At 44.9% G+C, this 19,731-nt stretch overlaps 2 protein-coding genes across 5 annotated transcripts in view; both read left to right on the top strand.

Annotated features, from left to right (window-relative positions):
* Positions 1-7,462, top strand: part of GGT7 (gamma-glutamyltransferase 7) — a 37,851-nt gene extending 30,389 nt beyond the window's left edge. For all 3 annotated transcript variants that reach the window (XM_035122695.3, XM_060277255.2, XM_060277254.2), the window contains exons 12-15: positions 2,068-2,185; positions 3,361-3,498; positions 4,480-4,579; positions 6,132-7,462. In XM_035122695.3, the coding sequence (XP_034978586.2) occupies positions 2,068-2,185; positions 3,361-3,498; positions 4,480-4,579; positions 6,132-6,295 (520 nt within the window). In that variant the 3' untranslated portion in view covers positions 6,296-7,462. The remainder of the gene's footprint in view (positions 1-2,067; positions 2,186-3,360; positions 3,499-4,479; positions 4,580-6,131) is intronic.
* Positions 7,463-15,840: 8,378 nt separating this feature from the next.
* NCOA6 (nuclear receptor coactivator 6) overlaps positions 15,841-19,731 on the top strand; it is a 44,242-nt gene continuing 40,351 nt past the window's right edge. The window contains exon 1 of one of the 2 annotated variants that reach the window (XM_035123920.3): positions 15,841-16,118. The gene's annotated coding sequence lies outside the window, so the exon portion shown is untranslated. The remainder of the gene's footprint in view (positions 16,119-19,731) is intronic. The other variant, XM_035123919.3, reaches the window with a different exon arrangement.

Here is a 19,731-nt window from a genome sequence, read left to right as displayed (position 1 = left end):
GGGAGGGGAAAAAATAAAACAAAATATATACTTGATGCACATCAGACTGTGCTGCAAACTATGGGTACTGTTCTACCACATGCCTCATTATTTGTGTAATCAATAAAGTCACACTAGACTGCATAAAAATTATCTTGTTTCTTTTGGCCTCCTGCTACCTTTAATTTTTTTGTCAGTTTTTCCATTAATGCTGTTTGCCAAATTGCATTATACCATTGGTCCTTAGTTATTGATTTTAATGATTTCCATGCCCTGGCAATAGTTGATCTTGTAGCGGTTAATAGATGTGTTATAACTATTTCATTTCTAATTTGCAATATATTGTGACTACAGGTTTAGTAGAGCTAGTCCTGGGGTCATGAGGACTGTCTGCCTTGTAACCCAAGATGTTTTTGTAAATACCCCCCCCCATAAATTTTATGTTTTTGGACCCCCCCCCCCACTACATGTTCTGATATGTCCCTGTAGTGGTTCATCCTTTCCAATAGGTACATGGGAGAAATGTTCGGTTTATATACGCTAGGCATCTAGGTGCTAAGTTACAGCCATGCACCTAGTTGTTGTTCCCTGGTTGTTGCCAATATGGATTTGTATGGTGCTTTTGTCCACAGTCTGTTCCATGATTATTTTTCAATAGTTTTTCAAGGGATGGCGACCATTTTGTCTCCTTCTCCACTTGTTTTTTTCCAGTCTCTTCCCCCCCCAATTTTTTAATTCATTTTATAATAAAACAGAGTAAAACAACACACCAAAGACAATACAACTACCACCCCAAAAAAGAAAAAAGCAGCAAACAAACAAGAAACCAAAAGAAAAAGAAAAAAAACCCAGAAAACTTCTGTGAGGGACAGAAGCTACAGACAGCCTCCTCCCATCTTAAGCACAAGCTCTTCTCCCAGCGCCAGTGGGAGCGGGGAGGGGGATGTCTCCAGCGGGGAATCAGGAAGTAGAGGGCATGGCTCAGGCAGAGTAGCAGAGCCACTGCTCCACTTAGGAAAGGAAGGGGGAAGCAGGGAAAGCGCGGCAAGAAGACCGCTCCCGCCGGTTCCGGAATTGTGCAAGAAGCGACGGGGGCGGAGATTCAGTATTCCCAGACTACTTTGCTGGAAAAAGACGCGCGAATCTCCATTTGGAGGTTCTGACCTAGACTGACAACATGTACATAGTACTGACTCTACACTGTAAATAGTGTGCACTTAATAAAAGCATGAAAAGGCAACGCTGTGAGGAGTCGTTACTCTAGAGTAGCCGCTACCGCACCTGTGACAACTTCTAAAGCCAATAAATCATATTTTCCTAAACATTACTATGTGGACTTCTTTGGTCCCACCCTTCTGAGCTTCATTTTCTCTCCACTTGTATTTTTGATCTTGCACATCCATTTCTCTTTTGGCACAAATAATTGAGCTAAGCTTCCCTGTTTGGAATGAAATGCTGCTGTGGACATTCCCTTAGAAAGAGGGAGTAAGATTTTTTTAACCAAATGCTTTATAATTAGGTGGATTTTAGCAAAATTCAGCACCTGGGAGTGAGAGCTCTGTTCTAAAAAGCAAATAACATGGTGCACTAAACTTGCACTATATTCCACTATATTTCAGAAAGCGGTTTTTATGTCATGTGAATTTTGGATATGATGTGAAAATTAGTAGCTAGGGAAGCGTTGGGAAAATTGAATAAACTGCAGTGTGAATGCAGCCATAGATGGCTTTAAAGGACGATAAGACAAAATGATGGATGATCAGTCTGTCAATGGCTCATAGTCATGATGGATGAATTTCCAGGGGCAATATGACATCAAATATCAGTTGCTGGGAGAGCTACTGCCCTCATACCCTACTGCTGGATTTTCCATAGGCATCTGGTGAAAAAAAACGATGACAGATTAGTCTGAGCTCTGGTCTGATCCAGCAGGACTCTTTTTATTTCCTAAGGTGTTTCAAACATGAGCAAGGGTGTATTAGGGAAGTGGGAAGAACAAAGAGCCTGAGAACCATAAGCTCTGGGGCAGCAGGTGAAACTCTTTGTGGATTTGGATTCTCACAAACTTTTGTGTATATCCCTTTCCAGTTCCTTGAACCGGCCATTTGGAAGTGGAATAATGACTTCTTCTGGAATCCTTCTAAACAGTCAGATGCTGGATTTTTCTTGGATGAATGAAACAGAAGGCCATTCATCTTCTGGCTTGGTAATAAATTATGAATTAGTCTGACACGAATAGTGAAATGAATAGTAAGTGTATGCAAGCATGGCACCAATGATTGATGAAGTGCATGTATCCATCAGATAACTAAGATCTTCTAAAAGGTAAAGGGGTAAAGGGGCCCCTGACCATCAGGTCCAGTTGTGTCCGACTCTGGGGTTGTGGGGCTCATCTCGCTCTATAAGCCGAGGGAGCAGGCGTTTGTCCGCAGACAGCTTCCGGGTCATGTGGCCAGCATGACAAAGCTGCTTCTGGAGAACCAGAGCAGCACACGGAAACACCATTTACCTTCCCACCGGAGCGGTCCCTATTTATCTACTTGCACTTTGATGTGCTTTCGAACTGCTAGGTTGGCAGGAGCTGGGACCGAGCAACGGGAGCTCACCCCGTTGCAGGGATTCAAACCGCCGACCTTCTGATCAGTAAGCCCTAGACTCTGTGGATTAACCCACAGCGCCACCTGGGTCCCACTCCTGGATCTTCTAGGAGCCCTTTATTTGCCACAGTGTGTGTGGTTTTAGAGCCAAGCTGGCAAGTTTAGCTCTTAACCAGGAAAACCCCTGTTTTCAGAGCCTCTTGACTTTCCAATGTGCGTCTACTATAAACATTTTCCCATAAAGAGCCTTGAATTTCCTGCCATGAATGTTGTTAGATAAATGTGATGTGATATTATCTGGGTGCGTGCTGTGAAAGACTGGGGTGGGGAAACTCTGGCCCATGAGTCTAATTAGGGCTGCTTGGCTTCCCCATTTGGCTCCTGAGGTCATTTTGACCAAACCACTCCCACTTGCTGTACACCTGACATCATATATGGCTCAACCGAAAACATGGTGTACTGCAAGTAAAAACCTCTTAGCTGTGCAAAATAGCTCTTTGAAAAGGGCTTCTGAAGATCCAACAGCCAGCTGACTCAGATCTTCAGAAGGCCCTTTCAAAGTGCTTTGCAAAATAGCATTTTGAGAGAGGTTTCTGAAGATGTCTTCCAAATACCATTAAAAAGTGCTATCTTGCCCAGCTCTTTGAAAAAGGCTGATTTGAGCCTATCTGGTAATTGGGTAATGGTATTTATTACCTTAGAAATTCAAGGAAACAGAAGCTTGAGGGAGAAAGGCTCCTATTGGTATATTTAATAGTGTATTGCAAAATTATTTTTCCTGCAGAGGAACTTTATTCAGCCTGGGAAAAGGCCGCTGTCTTTCTTGCTACCCACTGTTGTCCGGCCATCAGAAGGGATGTGTGGGACTTACCTTTGTTTGGGAGCCAACGGTGGCGACAAAGCTTTGAGCAGCATAACACAGGTCAGTCTTTTGAGCACTGCTGCATGCTTGCAATATAATATCCTTTCTTACCAAGAGAAAGAACTGGGTCTCTAGGACCAACCCTGCCAGGTGCAGGGTGGGTGGGGAGGGGATAGATGAAGGCAAGAACAAATGTCTGAGTTGATGCAAAAACACTTTAAAAAAAACCATTGACATGTGTGTTTGCGTGTGGTATAAGCACCATATTGATTCTGCTTCTGACCGTAAAATGCCTTGGGGTGGCACTACAGTTCTTTTGGGCCCAGCTTCTACTGAAGTGGTAAACTGGCTTTGAACTGTGAAAAGTGGTTTGAACTGTGCTACTTAATACTATCACTCAGTGTCAGCATGTGACCACCATAATAGTCTTAAGCAGGGCTTTTTTTCAGCTGGAATTTGCTGAAACTCAGTTCCGGCACCTCTCAGATGGGTGCCATTGCCATTATAAGAGAACAAGGGAGGTGAGTTCTGGCACCTCTTTCTCTAGAAAAATAGCACTGGTCTTAAGTACTTCTATGCAGTTAAAGCCCTTTATCTTTTTTTGGGAGAGGGAATAAGTTCATAGTGGATGCATAAATGTAGTGTGTGATCATGACTATAATGCCATCCCTTCAGCATAGCTGACTCCCAGACATTGGAGAACATGTTTGAAGAATGGTTGGCCCCTGTGAGAACAGACCAGGTCATTGGTCTGATCCAGCAGGCTCTTCTTATGTTCTTGAATGATGATTTGGTGCAGAAACCAATACTGTGATCCATACACCCTATTTCTTCTAGTGTACAGATCACATAACTGATGCGTACATAGGTAGGGGTCCAGAAGCATAAGCCACTATGCAGACATACCCACGAACAGGTGGAAGGCAGGTGTGTCAGCCATGCTCCTGCGTCTTCACTTTGAGTATCTGAACAAGACTCAAGATTCCATCACGAACAATTCATCAAAAACCTTAGCATCTGCTTTGTCTGATCTTTTAACAGGTTTTAGTAAACGTTTTGACCTACAACAAGAACCTGAGTGAGAGTCTTTCACTAGGCCGGCTTCATCCTCAACTTCAGTCTAATATCCTGGAAGTTGACAGTAAGTATGAATCACTGATCTTCGAAGTCTGGACTTCTGTTATTTCACCTCTGTGATTTCAGACACAAGTGAAACAGGGTGAGGGTTTCCCCATGAGATATCTAAGATTACGGTACTCTGTAATTTTTCCTCAACTTGACATGGTTTGTTGAACTTCATCGTATGGCTGTAGTAAGATGGGAGAATATTTTTGTATCTGACTACATTGCAGAAGCTGAAAAGGAAACTGTATGCCAGTACTTTGGTGAAGTGGAAACAGTGCTTCTGCTCTTTTGCTTATGTCACCATAAGCCACCTTTCCTTTTCTGCAATGTGGGCAGATTGAACATAGGAATCTGCCTTATGCAGAGTCAGGCCATTGGTCCATCTAACATGGAACTGACTGGTAGTGGCTCTCCAGGATTTCAGGCAAAAGACTCTCCCAGCCCTACTTGGATATTCCAGGGATTGGGCCTCAGACCCTCTGCAAGCAAAGCAAAAGCTTTGCCGCTGAGCTATGGCCTTTCCCCTGGAAACGGGAACGAGCTCTTCAGTCTGCTACCATGTTTTCCTGAGCATTGACTCAAGAAATTTGGGGGGGGGGTCCAAGCTCTCTTTCATGTTTGTAAAGCACTTCGATCTGCTCTCCAACAGCAGAAAGGCAGGTAAAATCAACAGAGGAATAAGGGAAGGTATTTTCCTCCCCATCATGGCACTTGGGCACTAAATGGAGGTGGAAAAGAAAATGTGCTTTATTATTCAGTGCTGTTGCAACTGGTAAATAGGGCTGTGACTGCCCCCTCCCCCTGCAAAAACTTGACAGGCCAGATCAGAATCGTGGGCTGTTGTTTGACCACCCCTAACTGTATGGTGCTGGAGGAGACTCTTGAGAGTCCCATGGACTGCAAGAAGATCAAACCTATCCATTCTTCAGGAAATCAGCCCTGAGTGCTCACTGGAAGGACAGATCTTGAAGCTGAGGCTCCAATACTTTGGCCACCTCATGAGAAGAGAAGACTCCCTGGAAAAGACCCTGATGTTGGGAAAGATGGAGGGCACAAGGAGAAGGGAACGACAGAGGACGAGATGGCTGGGCAGTGTTCTTGAAGCTACCAACATGAGTCTGACCAAACTGCGGGAGGCAGTGGAAGACAGGAGTGCCTGGCGTGCTCTGGTCCATGGGGTCACGAAGAGTCGGACAACAACAACAACAACAACAACAACAACAACAACTGTATGGTCAAGGGAGTCAAATGCATATTTAGTGTCCCATTTTCCTGTTATTTAGCTTAGGTACCTAAGCAAATTTTCTCTTCCTTAATTATTACACCAAGCCCTACAACTCTTTTAAAGCACTTGTGCCCTGATCCTACAGGTAGGAAACGTGAACATGGTGACACAGATGTTCTACATACACAAGACTGCACATGATTCCTCTGCATAATGGGGGAAAGGGTGGATCCAGGGATCTGCCTTCCTTGTGTACCAGTTGGCACATGGATCAGCACCTTGATGGGGACTGCTGCAAAGCCTTTCAATAAAACTAATCTTTTCTAAAAAAACTCTCCACCAGGTGAGTTTCCTGAAGAAGATATCAAGTACTTCACAAGCATTGGTCAGCCGGTGAGCAAAATCGAGGTCCTTTCTCTTGTTCATGGAGCCAGAAGAACCAACAATTTCATAATTGGTGTGAAGGACCCAAGAAGTGTGGATGCAGCTGGAGCCACAATATTATAGCAACTCCCAGATGGGTTTGTTCACGAAATAAGGCTTTTTCCAAAACACATTGTGCATGTTCCCAAACAGTCCCTTTATCGTTCCCCCTGAGGCGGAACAAACAGTGTTTGTTATTGGTTTCTCCATTGCTGAATAGACCCCTCTGCACTTCTATGCTAAAACCAATGCAGCAATGAAGGCTGACAAAGGCACAATACAGACCTTAAGTCTTTTCTTGTTTTGTTTTGTTATTATGAACTTGAGTTAAAAGAATCTCAGGCACTATTATAATATGAGCACAGGGAATAGGTTTAATTTCAGCAGCACCCTGTCAATGGTTGAGTCCAGCCATTTAATGCACAGAGAGATATTTCTAAACTAAGCACTGGGAACATTCAGGAAGCAAACCACTGGTTGTGTACAAATGTACTGTTCTGAGAGCGTGGTGACAGGTTCCTTCCTCTGTAAATACACATACTTCTGTTTTGAGATGAGTTTTTTTAAAAAAAAAAAAGGCAAAGAAAGAATCGCAGTTTCACAGGTTTGAGTCTGAATGGGCTGAATGAGAAAAATCTTATCTGTGGTGAGTGCTTATTGGCTAATATATGTGACATCATTAGCAACGTCTTCTCCAATCTCTGGAACACTTCTGCAGTTTAAAATAATGTTTTCAGTCCCTCCCCCCCCCTGTAAGGAAAGGATAAACACAGAGGTGTGTGTGTGTGTCTGTGTGTCTCTGTGTGTGTGTACAGGCTGATTTTTTAAAAAAGTGGAAGGCTGCCTGACTCATTAAAAAAAAGGGTAAACAATGGCTGATCCAGCATTTCACCTCCCAATACGTATATTTGTCATGCATGTTTCAGCTTCACTGTGTGCTAGGGCCACACATACTGGTTTGAGTGCTCTTGAAATGGTACCTTTGTACAGTGGTAACTTGGGTTAAGAACTTAATTCGTTCTGGAGGTCCGTTCTTAACCTGAAACTGTTCTTAACCTGGGGTACTTTAGCTAATGGGGCCTCTGCTGCCGCCACACAATTTCTGTTCTCATCCTGAAACAAAGTTCTTAACCCGAGGTAGGGTTAGTGGAGTCTGTAACCTGAAGTATCTGTAATCTGAAGTGTCTGTAACCTGAAGCGTCTGTAATCCGAGGTACCACTGTATTCACCTGAGAAGATGAGGCAAAGATATTTCTGTATCCAGTGCATTTATTTCTGATACTGTACTAGTCAACTTTCTCGTTTCTGAATGATTCCTTCTCAAGTAGATGAATAGAGAATAAGAACACTGAGTTAAGTTAGCCCCAGGCATTCTCAGATGTTCCCTGTGAGTCAAATGATTTGTACCAGCATACATGTTCTAATAGGATATCGGCTCCTCTGCACATATTAATGAAAGATTCTTTCATTCTGATTTTGCCTCTCTGCCCCAACGGTGTCCTCTTGGTGGCATCAGTGCTATGGTATCTTGCCAGTCACTTCAACAAGTTGTAGGTTCCCCCTATTGTGTTTTGACACAATACATTTATGTAGTTCAACTTTGGATCTGGATTATAATGCTACATACATTTATACTGGGGGAAAGCTGAGCTTCAGTTTTCTCATGCTACTGTCCATAGTAGCTCTATCAGCGTAATAACATTGCAAATTTTAATGCAGAAAGAACTCAGGCAGATTCAGTGTAATCTTCTACTGAATAATTTAACCGAAATCATGGCTTTCCATAGTGCTGCAGTTCAACTTATTGTTGCATTTATTGGGCAAAACCATGGCAATCAAGGCCCAACATAACCAAAATAAACAAAGGGGCAATCCCTTCTCACCTAAATGTTATGTTAACTGCAATTTTCAAATCATTAACTTTGAAAAACAATTGGCAAAACATGGGGGTGAGGAGACCCGCCTGCCCCCCAAGCAGAAGATTTAGGCTCATATGCATTCATATTCACTGTCTCTGCCTTGGCCCAGTGTACTAGTTTCTTTCTTAATCTATGCTGAAAAGACAGATAATAAAACTAGATCAAGACATTGCATATTACTCAGCCCCCCCCATTGTCGTTCTCAAATGTAAACTAAGAACAAAAATATTAAGACAGTTCATATTAATGCATTTTAAGGCTTGGCTGTAAATACTAACGGGGCAGGAAAAATATTTTAAGTTCTAATCTTATGGATTTGTAGCTGACTTCTTGCCAAGTTTATCTCACTTCCCTTTATAAATTCGAAGTGGAGTTTTTTGTAAACAGATATGACCCAGCTGCTCAGCTCTTGCAAAGTTTACCCAGTTCATCTGAATTGCCAACAACATAGCCTACAAAGTGCTAAAGAGATACAAAGAAAGTGTTTCACTGAAATACAATAGAATCTAGGACAAAAACAAAGTTCTGGGCAATAAAAAGGTACACCATCAATAGTAATGTAGTTTATGCATAACACTGAAAGTCTCCTACCCAAGTGATTTTGTTGGTGTCAAGGAAGATGTACCCAAAGTTACTTTTACACATCCTCCAATCGGTCTGTCTTAGGCTGATTTGTGAAGCAGAAGAACAACTGCTGCTTATTAAAACTAGAGGCAAATACACAAACAGACATGGGCAACTGTTCCAGATTATTTCTAGACATGGGTGCCGACACACTCAGTTTATTATGTCAGAAATCAATCTAGAGGACCCCACATCGGAAGCACTTTGAGACATGTAAAAATATTTCACTTCTCGGTGTAGATGATAGTTGGTACATCAGAACAACTCTCTTGATGTGAAATAGACAGTCAGTGAACGCATGGAGGCAGGGCGCATGCCACAGCAGCGCATTCTGCCCTCAGCTTCCACATCTTCAGTGGAAGGTATGCACAGGGAGCCCTACATGTTGGGAGCTATATTGGTGTGGGCTTTATCTGCCTGATGTGGGAGCCTGGATCCCTGAGTGTGCTGACAGAGCCAATGTGTGTACAGCTGCAGGCACAGCTTCAGCTAAAAAATGTGCACTGGTGGAGTGAACGGAGTAAATCAGGGGTGTCAAACTCAAATTCATCAGGGGCCGCATCAGCAGTTTGGTCACCCTCAAAGGGCCGGCTTTATCTGTAGGACTATGTGTCCACTCTTTATTATCATAAATTATTGTCACTGCATTCAATTATTACTGTTTTTTGTAATAATGTAAGTAATAACTAGCTCTGAAAGCAGAAACATAGTCAGAATAATAGCAAGTAGATATTCAAATGTACAATTATTGTACAATTTATTGAAAAATGATTTTTGGTAACTGCACTGGGTGGTGGAGGCTCGCTAGGGTTTCATGCAGGACCTTTGCAGAGCTACTAGCACCTGGAGATGCTGGGGTCCTTCTGCATGCAGGACAGATGTTCTGCCAGTGAGCCACCACCGTTCACCAAAGGGACTGGCTGAGGTTGACTCACTGGAGCTGCTCTCCTGGTTCCAGGGTTTAAGGGCCAGAAGTATAAAGCAGCATCCTATGTTTCTGAGGAGAGGGAGAGGGAGGGGAGGGAGGGAGGAAGGAAGGAAGAAAAGAGGGAGTGGGAGGGAGAGAGGAAGGAAGGAAAGAGGGGAGAGAAAGAAGAGTAGGAAATAAGGAAGGGAATAAAAAGAAAGAGGGAGAGAAGACGGAAAGGGAGAAAGAAGGAAGGAAGTAGAGGGAAAGAAAGAATAAGAATGAGGGAGAGGAAGAAAGATGGGAAGGAAGGAAGGAAGGAAGGAAGGAAGGAAGGAAGGAAGAAAAGAGGGAGCAGGAGGGAGAGAGGAAGGAAAGAGGTGAGAGAAAGAAGAGTAGGAAAGAAGGAATAAAGAAGGAAAGAAAAAGAAAGAGGGAGAGAAGACAGAGATAAAGAAGGAAGGAAGGAGAGGGAAAGAAAGAATAAGAACGAGAGAGAGAGAGGAAGGAAGAAAGGGAAGGGGGGGTCGCCGCCTTGATTCAGCGCCAGAAAAGAGCGCGAAGGAACCCAGGGGCAAAAAGCATTTCCCGGGCAGCGTGAGGCAGCGGGTGTCCGTTTTAGGAGAAGTGCGTAAAGCCTCAGAGTTGCACGTTCGTGAGGCTGAGTCGCTGCTGAGCTCACGTTCATGAGGCTGAGCAGCGGCAGGAGGAGGAGGAGGCGGCTTGCCGGGTCAGTGCCCGGCAGCGCCGTGCAGAGAGTCCCGAGCCTCTGGGATGCAGCAGTGCTCTGTAGCACTTTGAATCCTCCTCCTCCACGCGGCGCTGCTGGGTGCTTTGTCTGTGCAGCAGCAGCAGCCGTTTCCAGGCGCCGAGCCATGGCAGGAGGAGGAGGATTCAAAGCTGCCTCCTCCTTCTCCTGCTGTGGCTCGGGGCGCTCCACGCAGCGCTGCTCCGGCCGCCTTTCTACCCCCCCCCCCGCCCCAGCTGTTTGTCGGCGCTTTGTCGGCGCGGCGCTTCAGCAGCAAGGTCCTGCTGCTGGGTCCCGCTGGCTGGGGCACTCGGCGGGCCACATGACGAGGTCTGGCGGGCCGGATTTGGCCCCCGGGCCTTGTGTTTGACACCCGTGGAGTAAATGATCCCACCCACCGCCATGTATTCACTGATTGCATGAAGGCCTCTTCTGAATGTGAAAGCAAATTCACAGTTCTACACCATATAAATCACAGAGAAAACTCTGGCTCCATTAATAAATAAAAATTATATCTGCGTACGGAATCCTTCCATTAAGCTTTTGAACAACTTCCCTCCCTGACAAAATGTAATTTCACAGCACTTGACATATTAAATGCACACCCACAAAAATATCTCCCCTATACTGATTTCACATTAAACCAGTGCATAACTTTTATTGCTTTCCTCCATCACATTATTGTACCTATGGCTACTGTACATATTCTGTATGTATATCGGCTAATAGCTATGCTGGTGCTCCAGATCTTATATCCCATGAACTGGAATTGAATGAATACTGTCTTGTTCATGTGCACATTTACATGACAGAAAACCAACTTAATACGAAGAATGGCTCCTCCTAATGTTGGAGGTATAAATGAACAAACAGACTGCAGAAGCCATCACTGCTCCTGCTTTATGCTTGAATGTTAACTATCCTTTGATGACCTCAATGTAGTTTACAATCATTCACTAGTTAAGGGCTCATTCAGTTGTTCTGTTATAAGTCGCTAAATGGCCTACATGAGATTTTTGGATGTTTGTATGACAACATCAACCAAGCTGCAAGCAGTGGTGTAGTGTGGGTTGCCAGCTTCCGGGGCAAGGCAAGTATTGTGCCCTCTCCTCAGAAAACAAACAAACCCGGAACACATAAACGCATACCCCACGTGAAGTTCTGGAGTTGCGGTGCTTCCCCGGCAAAAGCGCATGCAGCCTTTTCTAGCCATAGTGCAGAGGGATGGCTGGAGGGTGCTGGAAAAGGAGGGGTTGGGGACAAGCGGTGACCTGCCTCCACAAGAGGGCGCAAGAAGAGGAGAAAATGAGGGGATTCCTTCCACACCACCTTAAACACCATGCAGGCACTGCAATTCAGCGGCTTCAAGGCCTCAGACAAGTGAGGAGCAGAAATTTTGCAGCCCTAAGAATTTTGCACATGGGCAATAGCCCCTGTGGCACCCCCACCCACGCTACGCCACTGGCTGCATGTGCCAACATATGCTTACAGTCTGCCTTATGTATGTATCAAAGTCCAGGGCCAGTCCATGAATGAGGCAGGGTGATGTGACTGCCCAAGGCTGCAGGATTCACAGCAGCAGCAGATCCCAATGTCAGTCTCCCCCTTCACCTTGTTCCTGATGTAGAACTTTCCTCACCCCTTCTTCCCTGGTGGGGAGGGCAGGTCTGCCATATTGGGGTCCTCTTCGGGTGCTAGGATAGAGCGATTGAGATGAAGCAGTGGGGCTGTACAGAGTGAGACTCAGTCTGGGACATAGATAATGGAGTCTTCACCCTGCTTCTGTTCCTGAGTGTCATTCACTTTTCTTCAGGGAAAGGGTAGGGCTCCATCTGGGGACAGCTGTCTGGTGAGGGCAAAACTGAACACCCTGACACTGCATGGCCAAGCCTCCATCATCAGGAGCAAGGTTTAGTGCATCTTAGTGCATAGAGTATACAGAAACTGATTTGTACAGATTTTGAGAGATCCCTGATATAAGGGATCCTTCCTCCATATACACTTGCCTGTCTTAATGACCAAAAAATTAGAAACTTGTTCATGAATACAAAGCCATAGAAGATTACTAGTCAGAAGTTTTACAATGGATCCCTTAGAGCTATTTCCACATACAGTATACGTGTTAACACTTGTGTGGATTTCTGCAGCAAGGGAAGATAAGATGAACTGAAGGGATATATCCATATTTTTGCTCTGAGGAGGCAACAGAGTGCACATGTACACACTGACACTCTCACACACACACCCTGACACACGCACACAGATTTACCATGCCACTACATAGGTTCAGAAAGTGGGATGAGCTGTGCTTGCAAACGAGCAATCATAGCCTTAGAATGCATTTCAATTCTTTCTTAGCAAGCACACTTTGCATTCAGCACTAAATTTGGTACCAAATGCAAGCTGAGCTGCTTTCTGCTGGGGTTGGATCTACCTGACATCCTATGACACCAGGTTGGTATCTGTCCAACTAGCCCACCTACTGCAGGAGGGCACTAAAGAACTGGCCTCTCCTTTTCTAATCTGTGACTGACTGCATATTGTTTTAGTGTCTTATCTTCTAAGCAAATTGTACAGTAGTGTGAAGTGTTCGATTGATCAACATATGAATTGTAAAGAGCAAAATACTCAGTGGACTCCCCCACCTATCTTCTAGGCACTGAGTAAAATGTCTGAAGCACCACCTAAACTTACTTTGCTGCTGGGAACCAAAATGCTTAAAGTTTAATTTTACCAGAAGGTAAATTGCAAGAAGAGGGATTTTTAAAAAAACACAATGTAAACTTTGAAAAACAGAGTTCATGAATACAAATTGTAAAGTTGACATGTTTACTGTATAGCATTGTTTTTATTTGGAAACAAGTAACACAAAATGCATTGTTATCACAACTGTGACTTTGGTTGTACAGACAAGAAAATGTTCATGCATTTTCCCACCAATAACAAAAAGGCAGAAATAAAAACACTTTTCTTTTTGTATTATACGCTCAAAGGTATTGCATCCTCTTTTGCTTTTCTCTTACTACAGCTATAGTTTTGAAACCCATTGCTCACATGATTAAGCTACTATAATTCATTGGAGTTACGTGTGTGTGATAATTTTAAAGACTAAATATGTTCTAAGGGTTCCCTCAGCCATTTGGGCTTGATTTGGGGAGGGTGCGGGGGAGCATGTGGGGAAAGGAGAGTAAGAGTAAGATCCATTGCACAAGCGGGAATCTTTGTGCTTGTGGATCTAGGAAATTAGTGTTCAGCCAGTGGGTCAGGACCCACTAGTGGGTCATGGCCTGATCCAAAGTGGATCACAACAGGAGCACTACCACCATGCATGTTTGGGTTGAAAGTGCATTCTGGGTCTGAAAAGACTGATCTCTGTAGTGGGATACAACATAATACTGTATATACCTTATTTCTAGGCTATAGGTGCTGAACATGAGGGCAGGTCTTGAACTGCACCATTCAAGATACTGTAGTTCTGATTCTGCTATCAAGTTTTTCAGCTTTGCCACTCCAGTCCCAGTCATTTGGCACATAAGAACAGGAGCAAGGCTAATACTAGTAAATCACTTGGGGTGCAGTCACTTTAGCATGTGAGGTAATGAGGCCTGCTTATCACCACCAAGAGCAGAGTCAATACCAAGACTGATTCCCTTTTTTATTTTAGAGTTTTCCAAAATCACCACCTACCCAAGGATATTATGTAGCGTAGAAACAAGCAGGTTGAGGCCTATGCATGCCAAGGTCTGAACCATTGTTTAAATATTTATTTTGTATATTCATAGCCTGCTTTTTGATCTGAAAAATCTACTAGGTGCCTCACAATTGATTTAAAATCCACAACTTGGCTGGAACTAGAAATGGATTCAGTCCCCCTGGTAGATTATCTACACTGGGAACTAGATACTGGGAGTGGGTCCCTGTTGGCTCTGACCCTCTATTACAGTAGCCCAAATTACATATTTTAGTAACCCAATAATTACATTTTATCCTCACAACAACCCTGTGCGGTAGGTTAGGCTGAGAGACTGGGCTGAAGTCACCTAGCGGGTTTCATGCCTGAGCAGAGACCAGCACTTTAACCAGTACACCACACTGGCTCATGGCTGGATCAGCCAAGGTCGGTCTAGTCCAGGATACTGGTTCCAATAGCGGCCAGTTGGAAGGAAGCAAATGATAGCTTATACAGGAAATGTGGTATAGAGGCTCATGTTTTCTCATGCTATGATTATGAGAATGGAAAAGGCTGCTGAGATGGGGATTTTATGGAAGGACCAGAAAACAGGAGCCTGTCTGGCCCTGTGGATGTTTATGCATGTTTGCTGGTGTGATTTCCGCAGAGTTCAACTGGGGCTTACTCCCAAGTACTGAATGCACACGTTTCCCCCATTTGCACTCTACTTTTTCTGTTGCCTCCCCTATTTCAAACTACTATATAAACAGCAGACGCCTTATGACAGGGCCAAATTCTCATTACTCTATAATGCTTGGTGCCCATAAACAATGCATGGAGCCCATGTTGCAGACCCTTTAAGTGTCCTTATTTTCCAGGGACGGTCCCAGATTTACAGAAGCCATCCTGGTTTCTGATTGGATCCTGGAATGTCCTGCTTTCCCCCTATTTTCATTGGAGAAATGTTGGAAAGTATGGAGTCATGCGAGCCCCGAGCCAAGTAACCATACCTTTAGAAAACATCTGAAGGCAGCCCTGTATAGGGAAGTTTTTTAATGTTAAATGTTTTATTATGTTTTCTATATACTGTATACTGGAAGCCAACCATAGTAATAATAATAACAATAATGGAAAAGGACGTCCCTATTTTCATGGGAGAAAATATTGGAGGGTATGCGTGATGGTGCTGCATACACAAAAAGCAACACATGTAAGTATGTATTGGACTACTGCCGGACAGAGAAAGCGGTTTAATAGCCTGTGACAAATTTTCCCTCTAGGATTAATGTGGGTTAGATTGGATGAACCAAGGGTGGGGGATCCTGAAAGACAACAGCTCCGAGGGGACTGAGCCATGGATCCCCTGAAGAGAATCAGGACTGTAGCATAACTGAGGCAAGGGGAGATGGATAATGCTCCCCTCAGCATCTTTCTTTTTTGACGGACCTCTGTACAGTAGGTACTCGTTTTTCACACGGAGGCTTCCTAACTCTGTAAGGCGGCAAGCAAGGAAGTTGGCTTTAAGAGCGCGTGAGAGGAGAAACAAGTCCATTTCTTTGCTGTTTTTCAGAGCCGCTGAGATTTGTAAAATTAACCGAGCCGCTAGAGAGAAGATACTACGGCCGCGCGCGCCAACCTCCCCCCCCCCCGCCCAATCTGCCTCGGTGAGGGAAAGGAGAAGGCGGGGGGGGGAATACAACAGCGCGCTTCCGCCGCCGCCCAAACCGGGGGCGCGTTCCCGGTCCAAGGCGACGCGCGCGCAGCCGGGCCGTCACGTGGCCTCCCTGAGGAGGAGAGGAGGAGGCGGAGCCGCGGCCGGGCTCGAGGGTCGGTGTCCTGGAGGTTCGGGCTCGCGCTGACCTCTCCCCACCCTCAGCCTCCGCCCCCCACCCCCCGCCCGCTTCTCCTTTCCCGCCAGGGCAACCGGCGGCGGCGGAGGAGGAGGAGGAAGGAGCGTGGCGGCGTTGTTGCCCGAAGCTGCTTGCTTTCTTTCGCGGGCCGGGAGCGGGCGCGTTGAGCGGGAGCAGCAGCGCCACCAGGTGAACGCGCGCGACCGGGCTCCGTGTGGTGTGTGCGTGTGAGGCGGGGCCGAGCGGGTGGGTTCCCGGCGGGGTTTGCGTGGGGAGGGGGCGGGAGGGCCGAGCGGAGGAGTCCGGCAGTCCCAGCAGGCGCGAGGGGAGCAGGGCCCGGCTGTGGGAGGGGCTCTGGTGACAGCCGTTGAGAGGGACGGGCCTGGTCAGGGTCGCCCGGGACGAAAGAGGGGGGCGGGGGCCTGCGGGGGCCTCCCAAGGGCCGTGCGTGGCGACCGGGGAGGCCTGGCACTACCGAGGGCGAGTGACGGACGGTGCCAGGTCTTTGGGAACAGGGGGAGGATGTGCTTCAGGAAAAGCAGCGTATTGGCTGAGCCCGGACTTGGGAGGAGGAAAGTGTGTGTGTTGGTGGGGGGGGGCGGTGTCCTCGCACTCGGGCCTGGTCTCTCAACCCGCAACCCACCCACCCACCCCGGTTTACTAGATGCCCTTTAACTACGAGAGACTGGCCCAGGTTTAGACACAAGGTGGGGGGACCTCCAGGACAAAACACAATGGCCGCCCCTTTGCCTTCTCGTGTCCAATGTCTTAGGCAGTCCTGTTTTTTTTGGTACAAAACTCTTGCTTCCTTTGGTTTCCCTTGGTCATTGGTAGTGCACACGTGGAGTTGGCAGCAGGGGTTCGCCCCTGAGTCCAGAAAGACTGGCCCCTCCAAAGCATAGACCTGCTACCTTTCCAGCACTTGTTTTGTTTTTAAATCGCTTGTCAAATGTGCCCGGCTCCTTGAGGTGGGTTTTGTCTCTTTTCAATATGCCTGGAGTGGTATATGTAGTTGGGCTTTATGCTTCTCTTAAAGCCCTGAGGAGCCCAGGCCGGGAATAATTTATCTGTAGCCTGACTTTTTCCCACTAAATTATTCACACACGTCTATTTCAGAATTATCAGATAGACAAAGAGTCATGCTGCTGATTTATAACTTGGATTGATCGGGATAATGGAAAAGGTTTATATGGATAGGCTTATTGTGTGTAGGTGGGCTGCCCATTGGGGTTAACAAATCTCATTAGAACCACAATACTTTTTTGACATGATATGTAACCTCAGATGGTCCTGCTGGTGTCACATAAGCTCTGCTGATATGATAGGTTGGATATGAAATAACATGTGATGTATCCATGGAAGTTTTAGCATCCTGTTTGATTATGGCTCTTACCTGATGTTCCAAGTAAGAGGTCCTTATCCCAAGGGGCCTTTTGAAATCTTAAAAACTGCAGAGTAATTTGTATACTGTTAAGTATGGAAATTGGTAGCACTTAACAACTTGATCTTAGAGGCTGTTCACACAGCAAAGTTATCCTAGAATAACCCTGGGAAAGAACATTGTCCGAGGGTGACCATGTGGCCTAAGTTAAGGGTCCCAGAACCCTAAGAACATCAGCACTTTGGTTTTGAAGCATATTGGTTCTTTCTTTATAGAATATTTTGAATGGCACATTTTACTCCTTTGGGTTTATATATTTGTTTGAAAACAAATGATCAAAAACTGTCAGCGATGCATATTGTAAGCATTTGTTTTGGTCATAGGGCAGTCACATTACCATTTAAAATGAAAACAAAATCAGTCATATCACTACTGATTGGAAATGTCACTGAAATAACAAATGATGCAACCTGTGAATAGTGGTAACTTCTGCAAATTGCTTGGGACTGTTGGGGGTTTGAGATTCTTTGGTGGCTTAAAGTTTGGCTAATTATTCTGCTTGTTCAGCCCTTGTTCCTGTAGTCTTAACTCTTGAGGGTTGTTTTGCAGATGGCAAAGTGTAACTTAAACGGCTGCCAAATTTAACACAGGAAAGAGAATTCTAGCTTTGGATTTTGTTTGCATTTAAATTTGATATGCCTTCTCTTTGTCTAAAGAAATTACCTTACAGGAGCAAATACAACCCCTAATAGCAACTTGAGCAAAATACTGGTTTAATATGAGCAATTGTTTTATTGGCACTCTTTGTAAAGGAAAATGGAGGGTAGAAAGGGTCCCTCATTCTCTCTACTTCATACAGAGGCTCATTATTATTATTTATTATATTTATATACCGCCCTTAATCTGAAGATCTCAGGGCGGTTCACAAGATAAAAACACAAATAAATAGCTACAACAAAACAAAACAATGCCCCCACATAAGTACTTGGATGTATTGTGTGGGTTAAGATGCAAAATATATGGGTTTGACCAGGAACTGAAAGAACCTTTCTAAGTGGAGATCCCAATGAATATAATGTGGAAAGTAGTTTTATTTACAGACAAGTGATTGACTTTGTTGGAATATACTTTAGTATTACAGTACTTCAGTATATACATATACAGTGGTACCTCGGTTTGCGACCGCAATCCATTCCGCCGAGGCGTTCACTTGCCGAGGCGTTTGCTCGCTCGCCGAAGGCATGCTTCTGCATGTGCACGAAGTGCCGCTAGAGCGCTTCTGCGCACACACGCACTGCGCAGATCGCTTCTGCACATGCGCAAGCTGCGCAGATCGCTTCTGCGCATCCAACGCCATGGAACCCGGATGTAAACACTTCCGGGTCTGCGGCGTTCGCTCGTCAAAGCGTTCGTAAACGGAGGTAGTCGTAAACCGAGGTTCCACTGTATATGTGTGTGTGTGTGTATGCTACTGTTCACATGTGTGTTTTTCATAGTACACTAATTGACTGGGCATCAGAGTACGTACTTTTTGTTGGTGCTTCTCCCTCAGCTTGGCCTCTGTTTTCCATTTATTTGTTGTGAAATGTTCCACCACTCATACATTCCCTAATATGTTAAGTTTTAGATTTTTGCAACAGAATGTTTTTTTCATTTCTATGAATTAATTCAACTCCTGACTTCTTTCTGGTTCTGTTATGATGGATGTAACTCTTCTATATTGTAAACATTATGTTGTAAACCATCATGGGAGATGTTTGCCTAAAGGGTGGTATACAAATATACCAAATAAATTTATTTTAAATGCCCTTGTTGCTATTATGTATCTCTGCTGCTGTATGTGAGAGTTCAAAAGGTGAGAATCTTACGACATATTATGCAAGCAGCTGAACTGAGAAAGAGTAAAACTGCTAGGAGGATCCTTGTTTTGGCTTGGCAGATGCACATATCTTTTTGCAAATATTATTTATTATACTGTGTAATTTATACATACCATATATGTTACATATTCTTCACAATGTGTCCCATTGTGGGCTGGGCTACAACAAAAATATGATAAGATCTACACAAAAAAGCATAAAACACAGTACAGTATCAGTTACAAAAGGGAAAACTAGATTCAGCCATCCCCAAAAGTTAGGTAAAAAGGTGCTCCTTGGCATGGTGCTGAAATGTGTGCAAAATAGGTGCCAGGCACAGATTGGGAGAGGGAGTTCCAGACCTTGGAGGCCACTAGAAAGAAGTCTCTTCCATGTGCTGCCATGCCTTGAATCTTCTAGGGCAGGCATGTCAAACCTGCGGGCCTCCAGATGTTTTGGACTACAATTCCCATCTCCCCCAACCACTGGTCCTGCTAGCTAGGGATCATGGGAGTTGTAAGCCAAAACATCTGGAGGGCCGCAGGTTTGACATGCCTGTTCT

Source organism: Zootoca vivipara, chromosome 7 (genome assembly GCF_965207765.1).
Source record: "Zootoca vivipara chromosome 7, rZooViv2.hap1.1, whole genome shotgun sequence".
Lineage (NCBI taxonomy): Eukaryota > Metazoa > Chordata > Lepidosauria > Squamata > Lacertidae > Zootoca > Zootoca vivipara.
Note: the sequence above shows the minus strand (reverse complement) of the source record. Positions and strands in the feature narration are given on the sequence as shown.